Genomic DNA, 16,658 nt, shown 5'->3' with positions numbered 1-16,658 from the left:
CCTTCTCTGTATAATTCCATAACTCAAAAACAAAGAGCTAAATTTCTGAAAGTGAACCAAGGACTTGAATAGGTATTTCTTCAAAATTGAATACAAATGAAACATTCAAAAATATGTCCAACAGCATTAATCATCATAAAAATTCAAATCAAAACTCTAATGAGGTGCATCTTCATACCCACCAGGATAGTTACAATAAAAAATAAATGTAAAATAACAAGTGTTGGTCTGGGAGAATACTGCTTCTGTAGAAAGCATTTCATAGGTCTGCAAGTGCCGTGGGAAGTCCTTCTGTATATGTGCTACTTTTATTGGTTAATGAATAAAGATGCTTTGGCCTATGACAGGGCAGAATGGGGTAAGGTGGGAATTCCAAGCAGACAGAGGAAAGAACGCAGAATCAAAGAGATGCCATGTAGCTGCCGAAGGAGTAATATGCTGGCACCGATAAACTACAGTCTAGTGGTGATACATAGATTAACAAAAATGGATTAATTCAAGATGTAAGAGCTAGCTAGAAATACATTAAATCATTGTAATTACAGTACTGTAATTAATATAGTTTCTGTGTGATTATTCAGATCTGGGTGGGCATTCAGGAAATGAACAAGCAGTCTCTACCAACAAGAAAGGATGTAAACATAGAAAGAGCATACAGCCTTTTCATTTCACTCTCAGGCATACATATGAAAAAACAAAAACAAAAAAACAGGTTCTCAAAAAGAATGTATGCATTGCTTATGCATGTTCATACCAGCAGTATTCTCAGTGGCCCATGAGTGAAAATCTCTATTTTGTCTCTCAACGGGTGAATCATTAACGGAATGGAAGACTGCATTGTGGTGTATGTGTGTATATAACTTATGTGCCTCTGGATGGGTGGATGGGCCCTTACAGTGCATCTCATTCAACTACCCCAAGAAATGAGGTTCTGATGGCACAAACTGGAGCCTCGAAGGATTTCCAGATTTTATGGCGTGTGCAAGACGTGACACAGAAGTTTGTGTGCAGGATGGTAGCTGAAAGGAGGGAACATGTTCCTTGTGTAGAAGCCCTTGCTCTGACATGGTAGAAATGTTTGGAATGGAAAGAGCTGGTGTTCGCCACACCGAAGAGACCAAGAGCTATCACAGCAATCCCTTTAAAAGGGCTAATTTCACGTTATACCACTTTTACTTGCATACGCTTCTTATAAAAGTCTAAGCGCTGGCCTCGCCCTCCTCAGCATCACCGCGGTCCCCTGCCCCCTCACATTAGCCTTCCATCTGGCCTCTCCTGCCTTTTCTCAGTGTCACAGCCAGTGTGATCCTGTTTTGAAGTCAGATCATGTCCTCCCTGTGCTGAAAGCCCTCCAAACCTCTTTACCTCTTCTTAGTCAAAGCCAGAGTCCTTACACTGCTCTACAAAGCCTCACACAAAGTGGCCCGCTACTACACTGACCTCATTTCACCCCCGCTCAGTCAGGCACTCTCCTTCGGCCCTAACACCTACGCTTCACTATTTTTAACATTATTTTCCCCCAAGTACCTATGGCTGTTGAACCAATATAACACCATTTTTAAAATTAACTTTTCTCTTGGACTCTGACCACCCTACTGACACTGCCATAGCACACATCCTCCATTTCCCTTATCGGCTGAATCTGTTCCATGATGCTTATTTCTCCAATACACATAGTCCCTGATACATGCTGGCCATGAGGACGGTAGGAAAAGTTTTCTTTGATCTTATGAGGGAAGAGCTGTAAAATACTTGGGACGCTGGTCGTTAGGGTTTGCACATGACAGGCAAATCATGCCTGGCTGTCTTTAACACGTGTCTCCTCTTATACATTGGTGAAGGAGCCAACTTCAACTCCTTCAAATTTCTCAAGACCAGAAATACCTACAAAAGAAGCTAAACAGGAAGTGTACACCCAGACAGATGTGTCTTCCTCTACGGCACTGTAATAAGAAAGCAGGGACCTAAATGCATCCAAGGGGTTTGAAAAACTTCAAAATGAGAAATAATGTCTAAATGAATATAAACAAAACAAAAGTTACCAGTGTTTTACTTATTACATGGGAATTGTGTTGTTTAAAGAAAAAGAAACTTCCCAGGGCCTGTAAACTGGCTCTGCATGTCAAAATAACAACAAGGTAAGCCTGAGGACCTGGAAGCAGGAGAATCAGCCAAAGGTTCAGGAACCAGCTAGTCAGGAGTACCCAGTGTGACAGGTAAGACAGACACTGCCTCTAGAGGTTGGAAAAGGAGACCCAACTCCAGCAAGATGTCCTCTGACCTTCAAGCATGATCCCAGGACGTGACACCCTTCCCCAAAGTAAAAATGAATAACTTTAAACAAAGCCAGTGGTTTTAAAACTATCTTTCAAAACATACCCTGACAAAAAAAAAAAAAAAAAAAAACCTTAGTGCTCATGAGAACATGTTGAAAAATAATCACCAAAGGATACACCCAGCTGCTTATCAACAGCACAGAGAACAATTCCTCTGATTTGTGCCATTTCCCATAATCCAGTGAACTGTAAAGGCCTACTTGGCTTTATCAACAAGAAGTTTATAAACCTACAGTCCAAATATTAAAAAAACATTCTACATATTAAATATGAACAAAATTTACCAAAATAATCATAACATATTTTCATGAACAAGTCTCTGTTAAAATTCAGTGAGATACAACATACAAAGGCACTTCTATTATTGAAAAAAATAGACTAAGAAGTGCTGGGGGTGGTGGCTCAGTCAGCAAAAGTGCTTGCTACATAAGTATAGGGCCCAACTTTCAATTCCATAACTCTTATTAAAAGTTGGGCATAGTTCAGGGGAGTGGTGGTGCGCAACTTTAATTTAAGCACTCAGAGACAAAGGCAGGTGGATCTCTGTGAGCTCGAGGCCAGCCTGGTCTATAGAACGATTTCCGGGACAGTCAGGGCTGAACAGAGAAGTCTTGTCTCAAACACAAACAAACAAAAACAAAACAACATCAACTGCAAAAATAAAGTCTGGCGCTGAAACAAGCAATTGTAATAAGAGCAGGTAGAAACAGGTAGGTTTCTAGGATGCACTGGCCAGCCAGTCTAGCTCCAATCATCAGCCCCAGTTCACTGTGCTGCAAAGACCAACGTGGAAAACAACTGAGGCAAATACCCAGGGATGTCCCCTATACACATGTATATGTGCACTCCTCCATATGAACCCCCCCCCCACAAGAACATGCAAACACACAAACAGCACAGCGTTTTAACCCTACTGTCCTTCTAAACTAATAAAAACGACTTCAGTCATCTTGTCTCCAGTTACCATCCTTCAGCCCCCCCACGGTAATGCAGAACAGCCTCAATCAGCAAGCACACTAATCTAAATTAAATCCCAGGGAGTTGAACATAATCATCATGGGCTACCCAGAGGTTGTGCATCAGAATGGATTACTGAAAATATTCATGGTAATTGCCAGTTGCTATTTATGTTAACCAGATCTGAGGAGTTGACTTGGCAAAACAGCATGAGGACAACCAATTCAAAACACACAAGGACATCCCTCTTGCCAACCACGCTGGAAACCCAGGATCCTCTGCAATGTCAGGGTAGTTGCTGATGCTGTGTCACATACTGGGAGCACAGGACAGAAATGCAGATGGCAATTATTTTATTTTCAAGAAATGTACTGCACAGAGTCGTTTCTCCTTCTCCTAGATTAGTGACAGATAAGTTAAACATTAGCTTCCAAAGCCCTGCATTTTTCTGCTTGTAAGTAGGCATGTACAAATGATGAAGAGTAAAAATAAATAAAAGGTGCATATACGTGTGTGTGTGTGTGTGTGTGTGTGTGTGTGTGTGTAAGAGATGCTTTTTATGTAATGGCTCCCAAATCTTCCTAGTAGCATGTCAATCACTGTGCCAAGAGACAAACTGGACCTCCTATAAGCTTTGCAGAAGACATCTGGATATGTGGACTAAGACCTCCTCCATCTCTGTGGAGGACTTTCCTTCTTTTTTTGTTTAATTATCAGCATCATCAGAACTGGGTTATGGAAAAAAATAGCACTGAGTTCTAATTCCAGGTCTGTAGCTGGCAAACTAAGGAGCTATGTAATCACGGGCAAGCCTGTAATCTCTCGGAGCTCTAATTTGCTTGTCTGGAAAATGAGAGAGTTGGTAATAAGTGCTTTGAAACTGGAATAGGAAAATGTAAGGTAAAAAAATGACTGCCTAAACATGACAGATCTGATCCTAATTCATGAAGGCAAACATATATCTCACGGGATGAAAAACTGCTTTTCACTAGAAAGAACAAATCTAAAAAAAAAAAAAATACAAAATTACACGGTGATGAAGATCTGAAACTGAAGTAACATATGTATAAGCTTAGAGGGAAAGGGAGAGATAGAGACCTTTTTATCTTACAGAGAACTTTTTTTTTTTTTTACAGGGTTGAAGACATAGTTCAGTGGGCAAAGAGCTTGACACACAAGGGTGAGGACCCGAGTTAGGATTTCAGCAAAGGGCTAGAGCAGCAGCATGTTTTGTATCCCCAGTGTTTCCACCGAGAAACAGGAGGAGGAGGAAGAGGAGGAGGAAGGCGAGCAGAGTCCCTGGACACTCTAGCAGGACAGCTAACCCGACTCCCAAGCAGTAACAACAGAAACACAGACTCAGCTAGTTAGAAGCAAAGACCAACACATGAAGTTATCCTCTGGCCTATACACACATAATGTGGCACACACACACACACACACACACACACACACACATACACACACACACGTGCTGAAAAAAAAATTTCTACCAAAAGCAATCAGCAACAAACATCCACCTGTCAAACTCTATTTTTCCTTTGACCTAGAAAATCTGCTTTTGAACAAATTCCAGACGACCTGTCCCTAAAGGAACAGCAACTTTCTCACAAATTTCCATAGCAGCACTATACACTAGAGAAGAAAATTGGAAACAACCTGTATGTTCAAAAATAGACACACGACTACAAAAAATCTGGTTTTGCTAACAAAACAGACCTGAGGCCCATATAACCATTTTAGAAATAATGGACTCTCTTCAGTGAGTCAAAGTATTCACGTAACATAATGTGAGAGGTTATATGTCCAAACCCTGGACATAAGTACCTCACTCTTAATGATTTTAGAAAAATAAAACCACAAAATCTGCAAGAGATACTAGAGGGCCTAACTAGTTCTTAGAGTGTGTCATCTCATGAAATTCACGGTAAATGGAGAAAAATGAAAGGGAAGTTAGGGACAGGCTGTTCTCTAAGGTCTGTCTTGGCCACATGTGATGCTCCTCTATGGCTTTCTAATGTCATCTTACATCTTTAATGAGAGCTTAATATTTTCTAAGTACCTTCATGAAGATTCCTACTCAACTGTCAAAAAATGATTAGCAACCATGGTCCTAAACACCAAAATTTTCAACTCTTTCACAAGGCTTGGTACGCCATGCATCAGGCAAGCCACTATCCTAGTTAAAAATGTCATCAATAGAAAATTAAAGGAAATATCAAGATTTATATTTTACCTTTAAAATAGAGTGAAATATAGAATTAAAATGATTGGCTAGGATATGAAAACTGATTCTAACTGTAAAAGTCACATAAATGTTGCAGGATTGAAAAAGGAATGTTTTGCAACCGAGGGGAGACAGTAAAAATGAGAAAACATGATGAACTTCAGTGATGGTAACTCAAACATGAACATTAACCTTCATATTGTACGACACTCCAAGCTGTCAATGGCTTGGGAAAGAGCCAAAGAATCACATGTACAATTATTTCCCTAAACCCTACAGGTCACTAGCATATACCAGAAGAAATCCCCCTAATGGCTTAGCAATGCAGTTTGTATAAGGCGAAATGAATGACCACAGTATCCAAACTCATCCATAATTATGGCAGGGCATTTTGCTTCCATGAATGGCATGGCTTCGAATTATTATTTTACTAGAGACTCCAAAAATATATTAAATATATATAAAAGATAAAAGCTTGCAATCATTAAAAGTCGGGTTTCTGAAGGGAACACTATCTGGCGACACTAAGTCTAATGCTCCTCAGAAGTCTGAGTGGATTTTCTTCTTTTCCAAAGTTACTTATTTCCTCTAGGGGGTGTTTTAAACAGCATGTCTTGAGCTTTCATGTGCTGGTTTGTCCTTTGGCACAGTCTCAGAAGGATAAAGAAAACGGGTAATAGTATGTCATGTGCAAAACTACATGCTATCATTTATTCTTCTCCCAAGATGGATGGCTGGAGAGCAAAGCCAAAAATATTTTAAATCTTTCACAATTACAACATCAAGAGAAATCACAAGTAGAGGCTATATTAAAAAGATACAAGCGAAAAGCTAAGCTCATTTCTTTTGTTGCCAGCATTATTGAAAACTAGAAAATAAGCTATCATTTTTTAAACTATTCAAAATGTCCAAGTAATTCATCTTAAGTTACTAATGTTTTCTGGTGACAGACTATATGCTTATTTGTAATAAACAAATAAAATCAAAAAAAGGTATTAGTTATTTTATAAAATGAATTACAAAAATACAATAAAAATGCAACCAATTACCTTAAGGTTTTTCTTCCTGGCCGAACTATTTCTTAGAATTATGTCAATATATTTTAACACACTTATGGAATACTTCTTCATTCTGCAGGCTCTCGGTAATTTACAGATACAAAGACTATGGAAAGTTTGCAGGTCTTCCAGATCCTCTTTGAGAAAGAGTTGATGCACTGTGATTTGAACTAAGCCATCATCAAGCCAGCCATTACCCACCAGAGAAGATAATGATTCCATGTTGAGATAGACTAACTCCGACACTCATTAAAAGAGCTTGTAATGAGGCAGGGGCAGGAAGATGCTTGAAACTGGAAATCAGCTTCAGAAAGACCACATAGGTGGAAGCGCATCATAATTTCAATAGAAATGAAAATAAAATGCAAGTTGTACCAAAGAGTTTCCCTAGCTAGGAGGTCATTTACATTTCAAAGTCCTCTACCTCCAGTAATCCTAGGTATAGGAGCACTAAGGTTTGTCGGTGCTATGGAGACACTTCAATTAAGGCTATGTGGTAGAGCACAGTGCAAATTAATTAGTGGCAGTTAACAGATTTTCTAAATGCAGCTCTCTCACACAGCCTCAGAAATGTGCAAGATTTGCAGGGAATTGAAATTTAAATATGACTGACTGATCAATTCTTGCTTTTATATTCCAATAACATACTGCATAATGATAAATGTGTTCATGACGATACTACAAGGCTACCAATCAAAATTTTGTTTCCCACTGGAATTAAAGGAAGGGGTTTAAAATTTTGCTTTAGATAGGTTATATTCTGATGTTGATCTAGCTTTGTTGGCATATGGAAAATGAGTCTATACTTCATATTCACATATGCTCCACATAGACAAACTTTCAAATAATTTCTATAAGCAGTGTCATAACAAAAACACAGATTTCATGATCCCACCCGAGAGGCTACGTGTTAAATTTGTTTACTATAATTTTGCCAGATATTAAAATTCACCGTGTTTTAATCTGAGTTAATATTTATGAGACCCTTTCTGAAAATCAAGAAAATAATTTTTGGCCCTTTGAATCAGATGTCTGATGAGTTTCATTCTTCAGACTAAGTAAAATATATGCAGGAAAAGCAGTTGTGTGAAGTTCCTTAGTACAAATTGAACAAGGAAGAAACTTGAGCATTTCACAAGGCCAGGAGCCTTCCAACAATGCACATAGGAAATCCATGCAGTAAAGTCCCAATAGTCTCACTATGGAGACTGAAACGGCCACACTTGTTAAGCCCGGATGTGAGTCTGAGGGCTTCTGCAGAGCACACTGGACACTGTACAGACAAGAACTTTAAATACACTACCATTGAGAAGAGGCTGTCCTTCATGCACATCCTTCGGTAAGACTGCACTGTACACATCTTCAGGAAATCCAGTCTTACATAATGCGATTTCACCAGAAGCCTCCACAGACGCCTGGAATACAAGAGAAAAATGCAGGCCATGATTGCTGCCTCCTTCAGCGGAGAAACAGTCCACTTGGCATCCAGCCCCGTTTTTCCCAACTCTCTTGTACAAACAACCTCTGTTTCTGAAGGGTTACGATCAGAATGTAGAGGGCAAAGGGTTAATCCTTTTGATAATTGGAGTTGAAGAAACAAATCCCACTTGTCTAGTCCTGAAAAAAATCTGCATAATACACATTCCAGGTTTTTCTAAGGACTGGCCATTTCCATTAAAATGGACATTGTGAATGAAAAGCACCAAGCAGGCATGGGAGTAGGAGTCAGCCAAATAGTCCGTGGGGCCACACATCACCCATAGTAACGAGGGGACTCATGGAAAAAGTATACATTCAAGTGTATACATAGTTTTATATTATATTCTCATCTAGTTCTTCATGAGGTTTATTTCAATATGCTTTGTTGATAGAAAGTTATGATAAACTTACTGCAGAATAAACAGTACATTCTAAGTCAAACCAATCATATATATATGTATATATCTTTTAATTCAAAGGACATGGTTTTATTAAAAACTATTTTAAAAAGATGGATTCAATTAAGTAGCCAGGAGTCTTTCTGCATCTTCCTCTCTATCAATATATTCAGTTACTCACAGGATGCTTAAAACTCAGTCACACTAAGGGTTGCTGAATTAACCATCAACATTTGCACTGCACTTCTGGCTTCACTGGTCCAATCTTAGGATGTTTATACCTTAACGTATTCTCTATTAACTACAGGAAGCTCTAACCTACACTAATGAACGTTCAAGCACAGAGGGAGAAAGGATACATAAAGTACATGGAAGGGAGGATTTTCAGTAGCTAGAGTATTAGGAACAGGCTTCAATGACAGAACAAATCAGAAAGAAATGGTCATTGCCCCCCTTCATCCCTACACCCAAAGTGACAGAACTCAGAACAGGTGAGTCTAGATGAAGCAATAAATGATGCTTCTTAATGAAAGGAATCCCTGAATTACACATATGAAGTTTAGAAACAATGACATTACAAACAGCCACTCATCTAATAGCTAATCTGCTCTTTTCATGTCTAAGGAAATAAAAAAAAAAAAAAACCAAACTTAAAGAGTATCAAATATTTTGCAGTATTTAATCTCAAAATATTGAGGAAGCACAAGAGAGATTGTAGTTTAGCCTTATGGAGGTAGATTCTGAGTGTCATCCTGACAGAAATGTCACGTAAGCTAAGGGACGGCTGCAGCTCACTTTGGGGTAAATCTGTGAGGACATTTAAAGAGGATCAGCTGAGTGGGAAGAACCATGCTGAGTGTAGGCCGTACCATTCCATGAGCTAGGGTCCCTCCAAAAGTAAAGGGGAGGAGCAGACAGGCCTTCCCCTCTCTCTGCTTCCTTTCAGCTGTGAAGTCCAGCTTCAGCCACAGATGACGCTCACATTACACCTTGACAAGGCTTTGGAAAGCAGGAACCTACATGCTACTGCTTCCACCTAGCTGTTTCTATTATGTATTTTAGTGATACAGACCAAAAGTGAACCAATTCATGACAGGTTTCAAGTCGATTAAACGTGAGAAAAGAATGTATGCAACCAGGGACACAAAGGAATCAAAATCTTTACCCGAGATGAGTATACAAACGGGCCTACAATTTGGCAAAGTCTGCTGAGGATAAGTATGGCTACCTCCTACACTGTAATCCGTTACCAGAGACACTTGCTCCTGGGTGCCCTAGTAAATGTACGGAGAGATGCTCATGGAAGCATGGCTCATGTCTCGGGATCTATGTAGCCCTTTCATGTCCACCAACAGGGAAATGGACCAATGTGTTTTCCAAAATCAAAAAAGAGAATTATCCAACAACATTAAAACTGAGGAACTGGTCTACGCGTAGTCCCAAAGGCAACTTGTCAAGCACATGCAAAAATAGGACTTTAAAGTAATATACAATGTGGAAAGAGAATTTTAATTACAATTCAAGTTCAGGATGAGCGTTAAATTTAGTAAGTCAAAAAAACACATTTATGTGGTATTCTAGATAAAAACCGAAGACTAAGCACCTGAGAGTATGAGTCACTCTTTAAATAAACAAACAAATAAAAAACAAAAGATGTGGTTATTGTTCCATTTTTACAAAATTTAATCATCAGAGTTTTACGTTACATGGTAAACCACAAGAAAGGAGTGTCTACCTACCCTTCACATTGCCATGCGTGAAGCCCATGATCTCATAAAATCTTGTTGGGACACCTTCCTCATCCCATCCCTAAGTGACCACTCTACCAGGTCCAAGATGAAATGCTGGAAATCAGATGCAGGGAAAGGAATTTTCGCCCCAGCTTCCTGTGCATGCCTGATAGGGGCTGTGAACTGCACGCATTCTTGTGAACTGCACGTGCATGAGCGGTGTCTGCGCGAGCAGGCTTTTCTCTAAACAGGTCAAACAGCAGGCATTTAGGCTCTGCAGGATCTGCTGCAAGTCCTCCACTTTGCTGCTCAGACTGAAAAGCAGCTAGACATTTGGCAAATGAATAAACGATATGACATTAATTCCAATGAAACCTATCCGTGGACACAAGATGTCGATTTTCGGCATAAGCACGTGGAGAATCATTCTTGACCACAAAAAAACACAGAACTATCAGCTACAGATCCTTGGGGTACTGTTAAGTTTTAGAAGGCCTTGGTATCTCACTTGATTCTCCATAAGCCTCTCTAGGGCGGGAAGAATATCAACATTTTACAGATGAGCAAATGAGTTCTCACAGGAAGTGGAACACCCAAGCCCACACTTCCACATACCGGAAGAGGCAGAATTCTAACTCTGCTGCTCTTCCAATTATAATAAATCAATTAGACCCTTTGGCAAGCTTGTTCTGAGTGTTCACTTGATACTGGAAACAGAATGAGACTCAGGCTTAGGAGCACAAAGCTTCAAGGAGGAAGTGCAGAAGTGCTGAGCCCCAGGGGAATAGGAGACTCCTGGGGTCCTGTGGTCTCCCCAAAAGAGGCCTGTAGTAGTAAAGCAGCAGGGGCCTGGCAGGGAGGCTAAGGCAGGAGCTCACTGTCTGAGCTGAAATGAGACAGCAAGGAACTGCACATGCCTAGAGAATGACAATGAGCTCCCTGTCGTGCGGCCCATGCAGCGGGGCAGGAAGTCAAGAGTTGAAGCTGCAGAGTTACACAGGGTCAAAACATAGATTGCTGGGAGCCTGGGGTTATCTTACCAGCTGGGCCAATGAAGGGGGTGTTGGGGACCAGGAGTCCACCAGCAAACTATTTGACAGAGAACTTTCCAAATTGCTTCTTGGGAAATGGGGGTAGGTAGGGAGACACCTTAGCAAACAGACTTAAATTAGGCCTGGGCATCGAGAATGGGCAAATTTTATAAACATTCAGTGAATTAAAATCAACAGGGCTTAGTGAGAGCAGGGCCCTCAGGGGAGGGAGAGATGACTTTACTCCTGTTTCCAACTGAGTGCCTTTGAACATGGCACCACAAACTGGAAAGACAATCACAAAATTATAATGTCAGGGAGAAAGTGCTAAAGACTCAGACAAAATGGGATGATAAATCTACCCATGGAAGCCGAAAAGGACTCCATAGCTCAAGTGACATTTAGGCCTTGACTTGAAAAATGATTAAAAATTTGCCAGGAGGAAGTGGAAAAGAACAGCCCCAGGAAAAGATACAGGAGAACAAAACCCCCAGTGATTTGTGCTGAGCTTGTAACCCACCACACCAACATAAGTCCTGCTTCTCTTCCTAGTATCTCTGAGGCTGATTCTGGACCACCAGGAGCAGTTTGCTTTTACATTTAACACTCCAGATTTAGATCTCAAGGAATTAATCATTCCAGCTGGTTTCTATACACCCCCAGGTTTATACATCAAGAAATGATCAGGAGAATCTCCAACATCTTGATGAAGATGCTACTTAGGTGCTGGAGACAGACCATGCCAGATGTCCAGGTACCGTTCTGCCTTGCTGACTCATGTATGCTTGAACACTGAATGTCTGAAGCACGGAATTTCAGTACACCAGACTCCCTGACTTCGTGACCCCATCAGTTGCTAGAGCATGAGAACCCCCCAAACATCCTAGTTCCCTACGTGAAGAATGAGAGTCCGAAAGACAGTACCCATTCACAGGGCAGGGGTGAGGATTAGCTGTTAGTCAGAGCAGAGCGGTATTAACTCTACCAGGCCTCTGACTCATGCTTTATCCATTACACGGCCGAGCAGTTCCCAAGCTGGTTCAGCTTGGCACACCATCTGGCACCTTTGTCTAAGTACAGATTCTTGTAACCCAAGACTCCGTACCACAGAACCTCAAAGAATGTGAGTGGGCATTGAACAAGTGGCTGATTCCAGAATCATCTGGCAACTCACTATCTTTTGGTTCTGGTCTTCAGGATTAATAACTTAGCAACAAGAAAGGGGAATAAAGAAACAATTATTTTATGTTCTTATTTATATTTCTTTTAAAATTGTGTGTGTATGTGCACTTGTACATGCATGTACTATGTCAATGCTTCTGAAAGACACAGAAAGACACTGAGTGTCTTGTACTATATCACTCTCCTTACTTGTTTGAAACATGGTCTCTCAACGAACCTGGATCGGGGCTGGCAGCCAAGAAGTCCCACTCATCCTCCTGTTTCTGGACCCAGCGGTTTTAGGGTTATACACACGAGCGCAGCCATACCAGAATTTTCACATGAGTGCTGGGAATTTGAACTCAGGTCCTCATCTTTTTAAAGCAAAATTTTTTATTCATTCAACTCTTTCTCCAGTCCTCTGCTCACAGTAACTTATTCCTACCACTGTTCTGTTGCTGTGCAGAGACACCATGACAACGAGAACTCTCACAAACAAAAGCATTTAACTGGGACTGGCTTACAGTTTCAGAGGTTTAGTCCATTATCATCATGGTGGGGTGCATGGCAGCAGTTGATGTTGGAGTAGTTGAGAGCTACATCCTGATCCACAGGCAGAGAGAGAGAGAGAGAGAGAGAGAGAGCACACCTGGGCCTGGCATGGGCTTTGGAAACTTCAAAGCTAACCCCAGTGACACACTCTCACCACACCTCCTAATTCTTATAACCCTCGCACAGTTCCATTCTCTGGTGGCCAAATATTCAAATATATGAGCTTCTTAGAGACTTTTTTTTATTCAAATCACCAGAAGCCCCATTTCTCTTCCTTAAAACATAATTGTAAAAAGCAATATTTGTTTTGTTTTGAGACAGGTTCTCACTATATTACCACAACTGGCCTTGAACTTGCTATTAGACCAGGTTGGCCTAGAACTCACTGACTGACGCTGCCACCCAAATTCTGGGACTAAAGACGTATATCACAATGCCTGGCCTGAAAACCCTTCCGCAAGAACAGCCTATAATTACAAATTCCCCCTTAAGGTTCAAACAGCCTTGATTGACTGCATCACCAAATTAAGAGTCAATTATTCCGGGGACAGTGTCCATAGATACTATTGCTGCCCTTCCAAGAACAGACTAAGTTTTATTTTATTTATTTTTTTAAATTTATTTATTTATTTATTTATTTATTTTTTCAGACTAAGTTTTATAGAACACTACTGCTTCACCTGATTCTCCTCAGGTGTCCTCTGAGGGGGGCAAAATACCAGCGTCTCTGTTATTTGGTTTGAAAATGACACCTACTTGATTCTGCTGTTTTGCTATTAATAGAGACATCATTTCATCCCCGCCCTGTAATGACTCTCTTCTGCACCAGTGCTCAAAAATGACAAGCAGCTGGCCAGTTCTCTCACACCATCAGGGCAAAATCCACGCTGGTCAGAGGATCTGAACTCATTTAGTGCCGCCCCGCGCTCTCGCACAATCAGCTCACCTATCTAGAGTTTCAATTTCCTCTTACAAGTCTTAGCTCTACTCTTCCCGGGCTGAAGAGTGACCTCGTCTGTAATGGCAGGAGAGTAATAGGAGTTGAGGACTTCGGCTTGCCTGCTACCATCCATCTCTCCCGTCTGATTCTGAACTCGCAGCACAGTGGCTTTCCGACCTTGTTAAATTTCTCCACTCTCTCCATACCATGAGCTTTAAAGCGCGAATCTGCTTCCAGTTTCTGTTCTGATCAGTTTTTACTCTCCGCTGGGTCACTGGACCTGCTTCCTAATTTTCCCCACGTCACTCTTGAGTCTAAGCTTTTAAATATTCTGTGCAGACACGGTGAACTGACTCTCCAGTCACCTCATCTCTGTCTTATTCTCAATCATTTATCAGGATTGCCTAGAAGTTTCACACCTGAACGCAAGCCAATACCTTGAAGAATCTCTACATTTTCTCCAACTAAGAAGACAGCTAGTGTGTGTTATCATAAGTCCTTATCAACTGGATACTTTGCTACGATTTTCCTTTTCAGCCCACTAGATTGCTGTGATTCTAATCCATTCGGAAGACCGTGCAGGTCACCACATGAGGGTGAGCTGATACTTCCTGAAAACACACGTGTTCCCCTGCTCTGTACAGAATGAAGAGCAGTCATGTGCATAGCCTTGACTGAAGGGCTGTATCAAACCTGCAAAGGCTGAAATTCAGCCCTACCCTCCAATTTCCCAGTGTTCTTCAGCTATATAGGGTCATCTATGATTCTGCTTCCTCCTCTGCAATAGAAATAACAATAGTTAAACTTTTGCCCTTTATAAGAGTGTAGTAGAAAACAACAAACAGATTAAAGATAATTGCATATTACAAAGCCAGGGTTAACTAATGTTATGCTGTTACTATTTTTTGTGTTGTGAAGACTTGGTCTCTTTGTTCTATGAAATATGTTCTATAAAATGTCTATAAATTGAGAAATATTTTACTTTTTCCTTTGCTTGAAAATAGATTCTTTACACAAACAATATATCCTGATTATAGTTTACCTTTCCTCTACACATCCCAGTTCCTCCCTACCTCCCCTCGGGATCTACCGCCTTTCTGTCTCATTACAAAAGAAAGGGATTCTTGCCGGGCGGTGGTGGCGCACGCCTTTAATCCCAGCACTCGGGAGGCAGAGGCAGGAGGATCTCTGTGAGTTCGAGACTAGCCTGGTCTACAAGAGCTAGTTCCAGGACAGGCTCCAAAACCACAGAGAAACCCTGTCTCGAAAAACCAAAAAAAAAAAAAAAAAAAAAAAAAAGAAAGGGATTCTAGGAGTTAACAACCAAACATGATAAAATAAAACATACTATGTAAATCAAAAACTATCATATCAAAGTCAGGCACAGCAACCCAAGAGGATAAAAGGACTCCCAAGATCCCAAGAGTATATACGAGTCTGGGGCCCACTTGTTCTCGCAGTCAGAAGCCACATATAAATATTAAGCTAACAGCTGTCATGTACACACAGAGGACCTGGCGTAGACTCACAGAGACCCTCACTTGCTGCTTTAGTCTCAGTGACCTCATATGCTACTCGCTTAGTTGATTCCGAGGGTCCCGTTTTACTGGTGTACTCTGTTCCTTCCAGCTTTTACAATAGTTCTGCCTCCTCTTCCTCAGGATTTCCCAAGCTCTGAGGGGAGAGATTTGATGGAGGCCTCCCAATCCCATCTGCTACCAAGGAAGCCTCTCTGATGATGACTGGTGTCTTAGGGTTCCTATTGCTGTAAAGAGACACCATGACCATAGCAACTCATATAAAAGAAAGCATTTAATGGGGTGGCTTACAGTTGCAGAGGTTTGGTCCATTATCTTCACTGTGTTGGAGGACTGGGAGTTGTACATCTTGAATTACGGGCAGCAGAAACAACTGTATAACACACTGGGCATAGCTTTAGAATATGACACCTCAAAGTCCACCCTAACAGGGACACTCTTCCTCCAACAAGGCCACACCTCCTAATAGTGCCATTCCCAATGGGCCAAGTCATAGACATGAGTCTATGGGGCCATTCCTATTCAAACCACTACAACTGCATTAGGCACTATCTATGAACGTGGCAAAATATCATTAGGGATAAGGTTATTGATTTATTTTTTTAGACCAGTAGTGTTTGGTTTTACCCTAGGTCTCAGGGCTATCTAGTCTCTTGTTCAATTACTTAAGCAGTGTTGGGTATGGTTCCCTCTTGTGAAGTGGGCCTTAAATCAACTTGGACATTGGTCAGCTACTCTCACAAGCTCTGTGCCATCGTGGTCCCAGGACATCATGCAGGCAGGACAGATTACAGGTCAAAGGTTTTGTGGCTGGGTTAGTGTTCGTGTTTCTCTTTCAGTAGCCTGCAGAGTGACTTCCTGCACTGAAAAGACTAGAATGTAGGGGTGAAGGATACATGTAGGCAGCAACTTGACTTCTCCATTTTCAGTGAATCGTGTGGATACAGTCATCAGCAATGGTGCCCTGTGGTTGCTTTTCGGAGAACAACCCTTGTCTTAGTAACAGCCTTAGAGATTTGTTTAGGGATTTCCATGTGACCCTATTAGACAACAACTCAACTGAAAGCAACCCAGTCCAACCACTGGAAGCCTTGTGGGCAAACAGAGGTGGTCAATCGAGACTTTGAGACAGTTTAAAAGCAAACTACAGGGTCTGGGGTAGGTTCCATAGGTATAGCACTGGCTTGATATGCACAATGCTGAGGGTTCCACCCCAGCGACAAAACAAAATAAAAAAGTAGACAGAAAGAC

General features: G+C 41.1%; 1 protein-coding gene across 1 annotated transcript in view; it reads right to left on the bottom strand.

The window, feature by feature from the left end:
• Cdh2 (cadherin 2) overlaps positions 1-16,658 on the bottom strand; it is a 234,362-nt gene that overhangs the window by 192,445 nt on the left and 25,259 nt on the right. Inside the window, exon 2 of the mRNA XM_057788911.1 lies at positions 7,882-7,993. Within this exon, the coding sequence (XP_057644894.1) occupies positions 7,882-7,993 (112 nt within the window). The remainder of the gene's footprint in view (positions 1-7,881; positions 7,994-16,658) is intronic.

Source organism: Chionomys nivalis, chromosome 14, assembly GCF_950005125.1.
Source record: "Chionomys nivalis chromosome 14, mChiNiv1.1, whole genome shotgun sequence".
Lineage (NCBI taxonomy): Eukaryota > Metazoa > Chordata > Mammalia > Rodentia > Cricetidae > Chionomys > Chionomys nivalis.
This window is presented reverse-complemented; position numbering and strand designations above follow the sequence as displayed.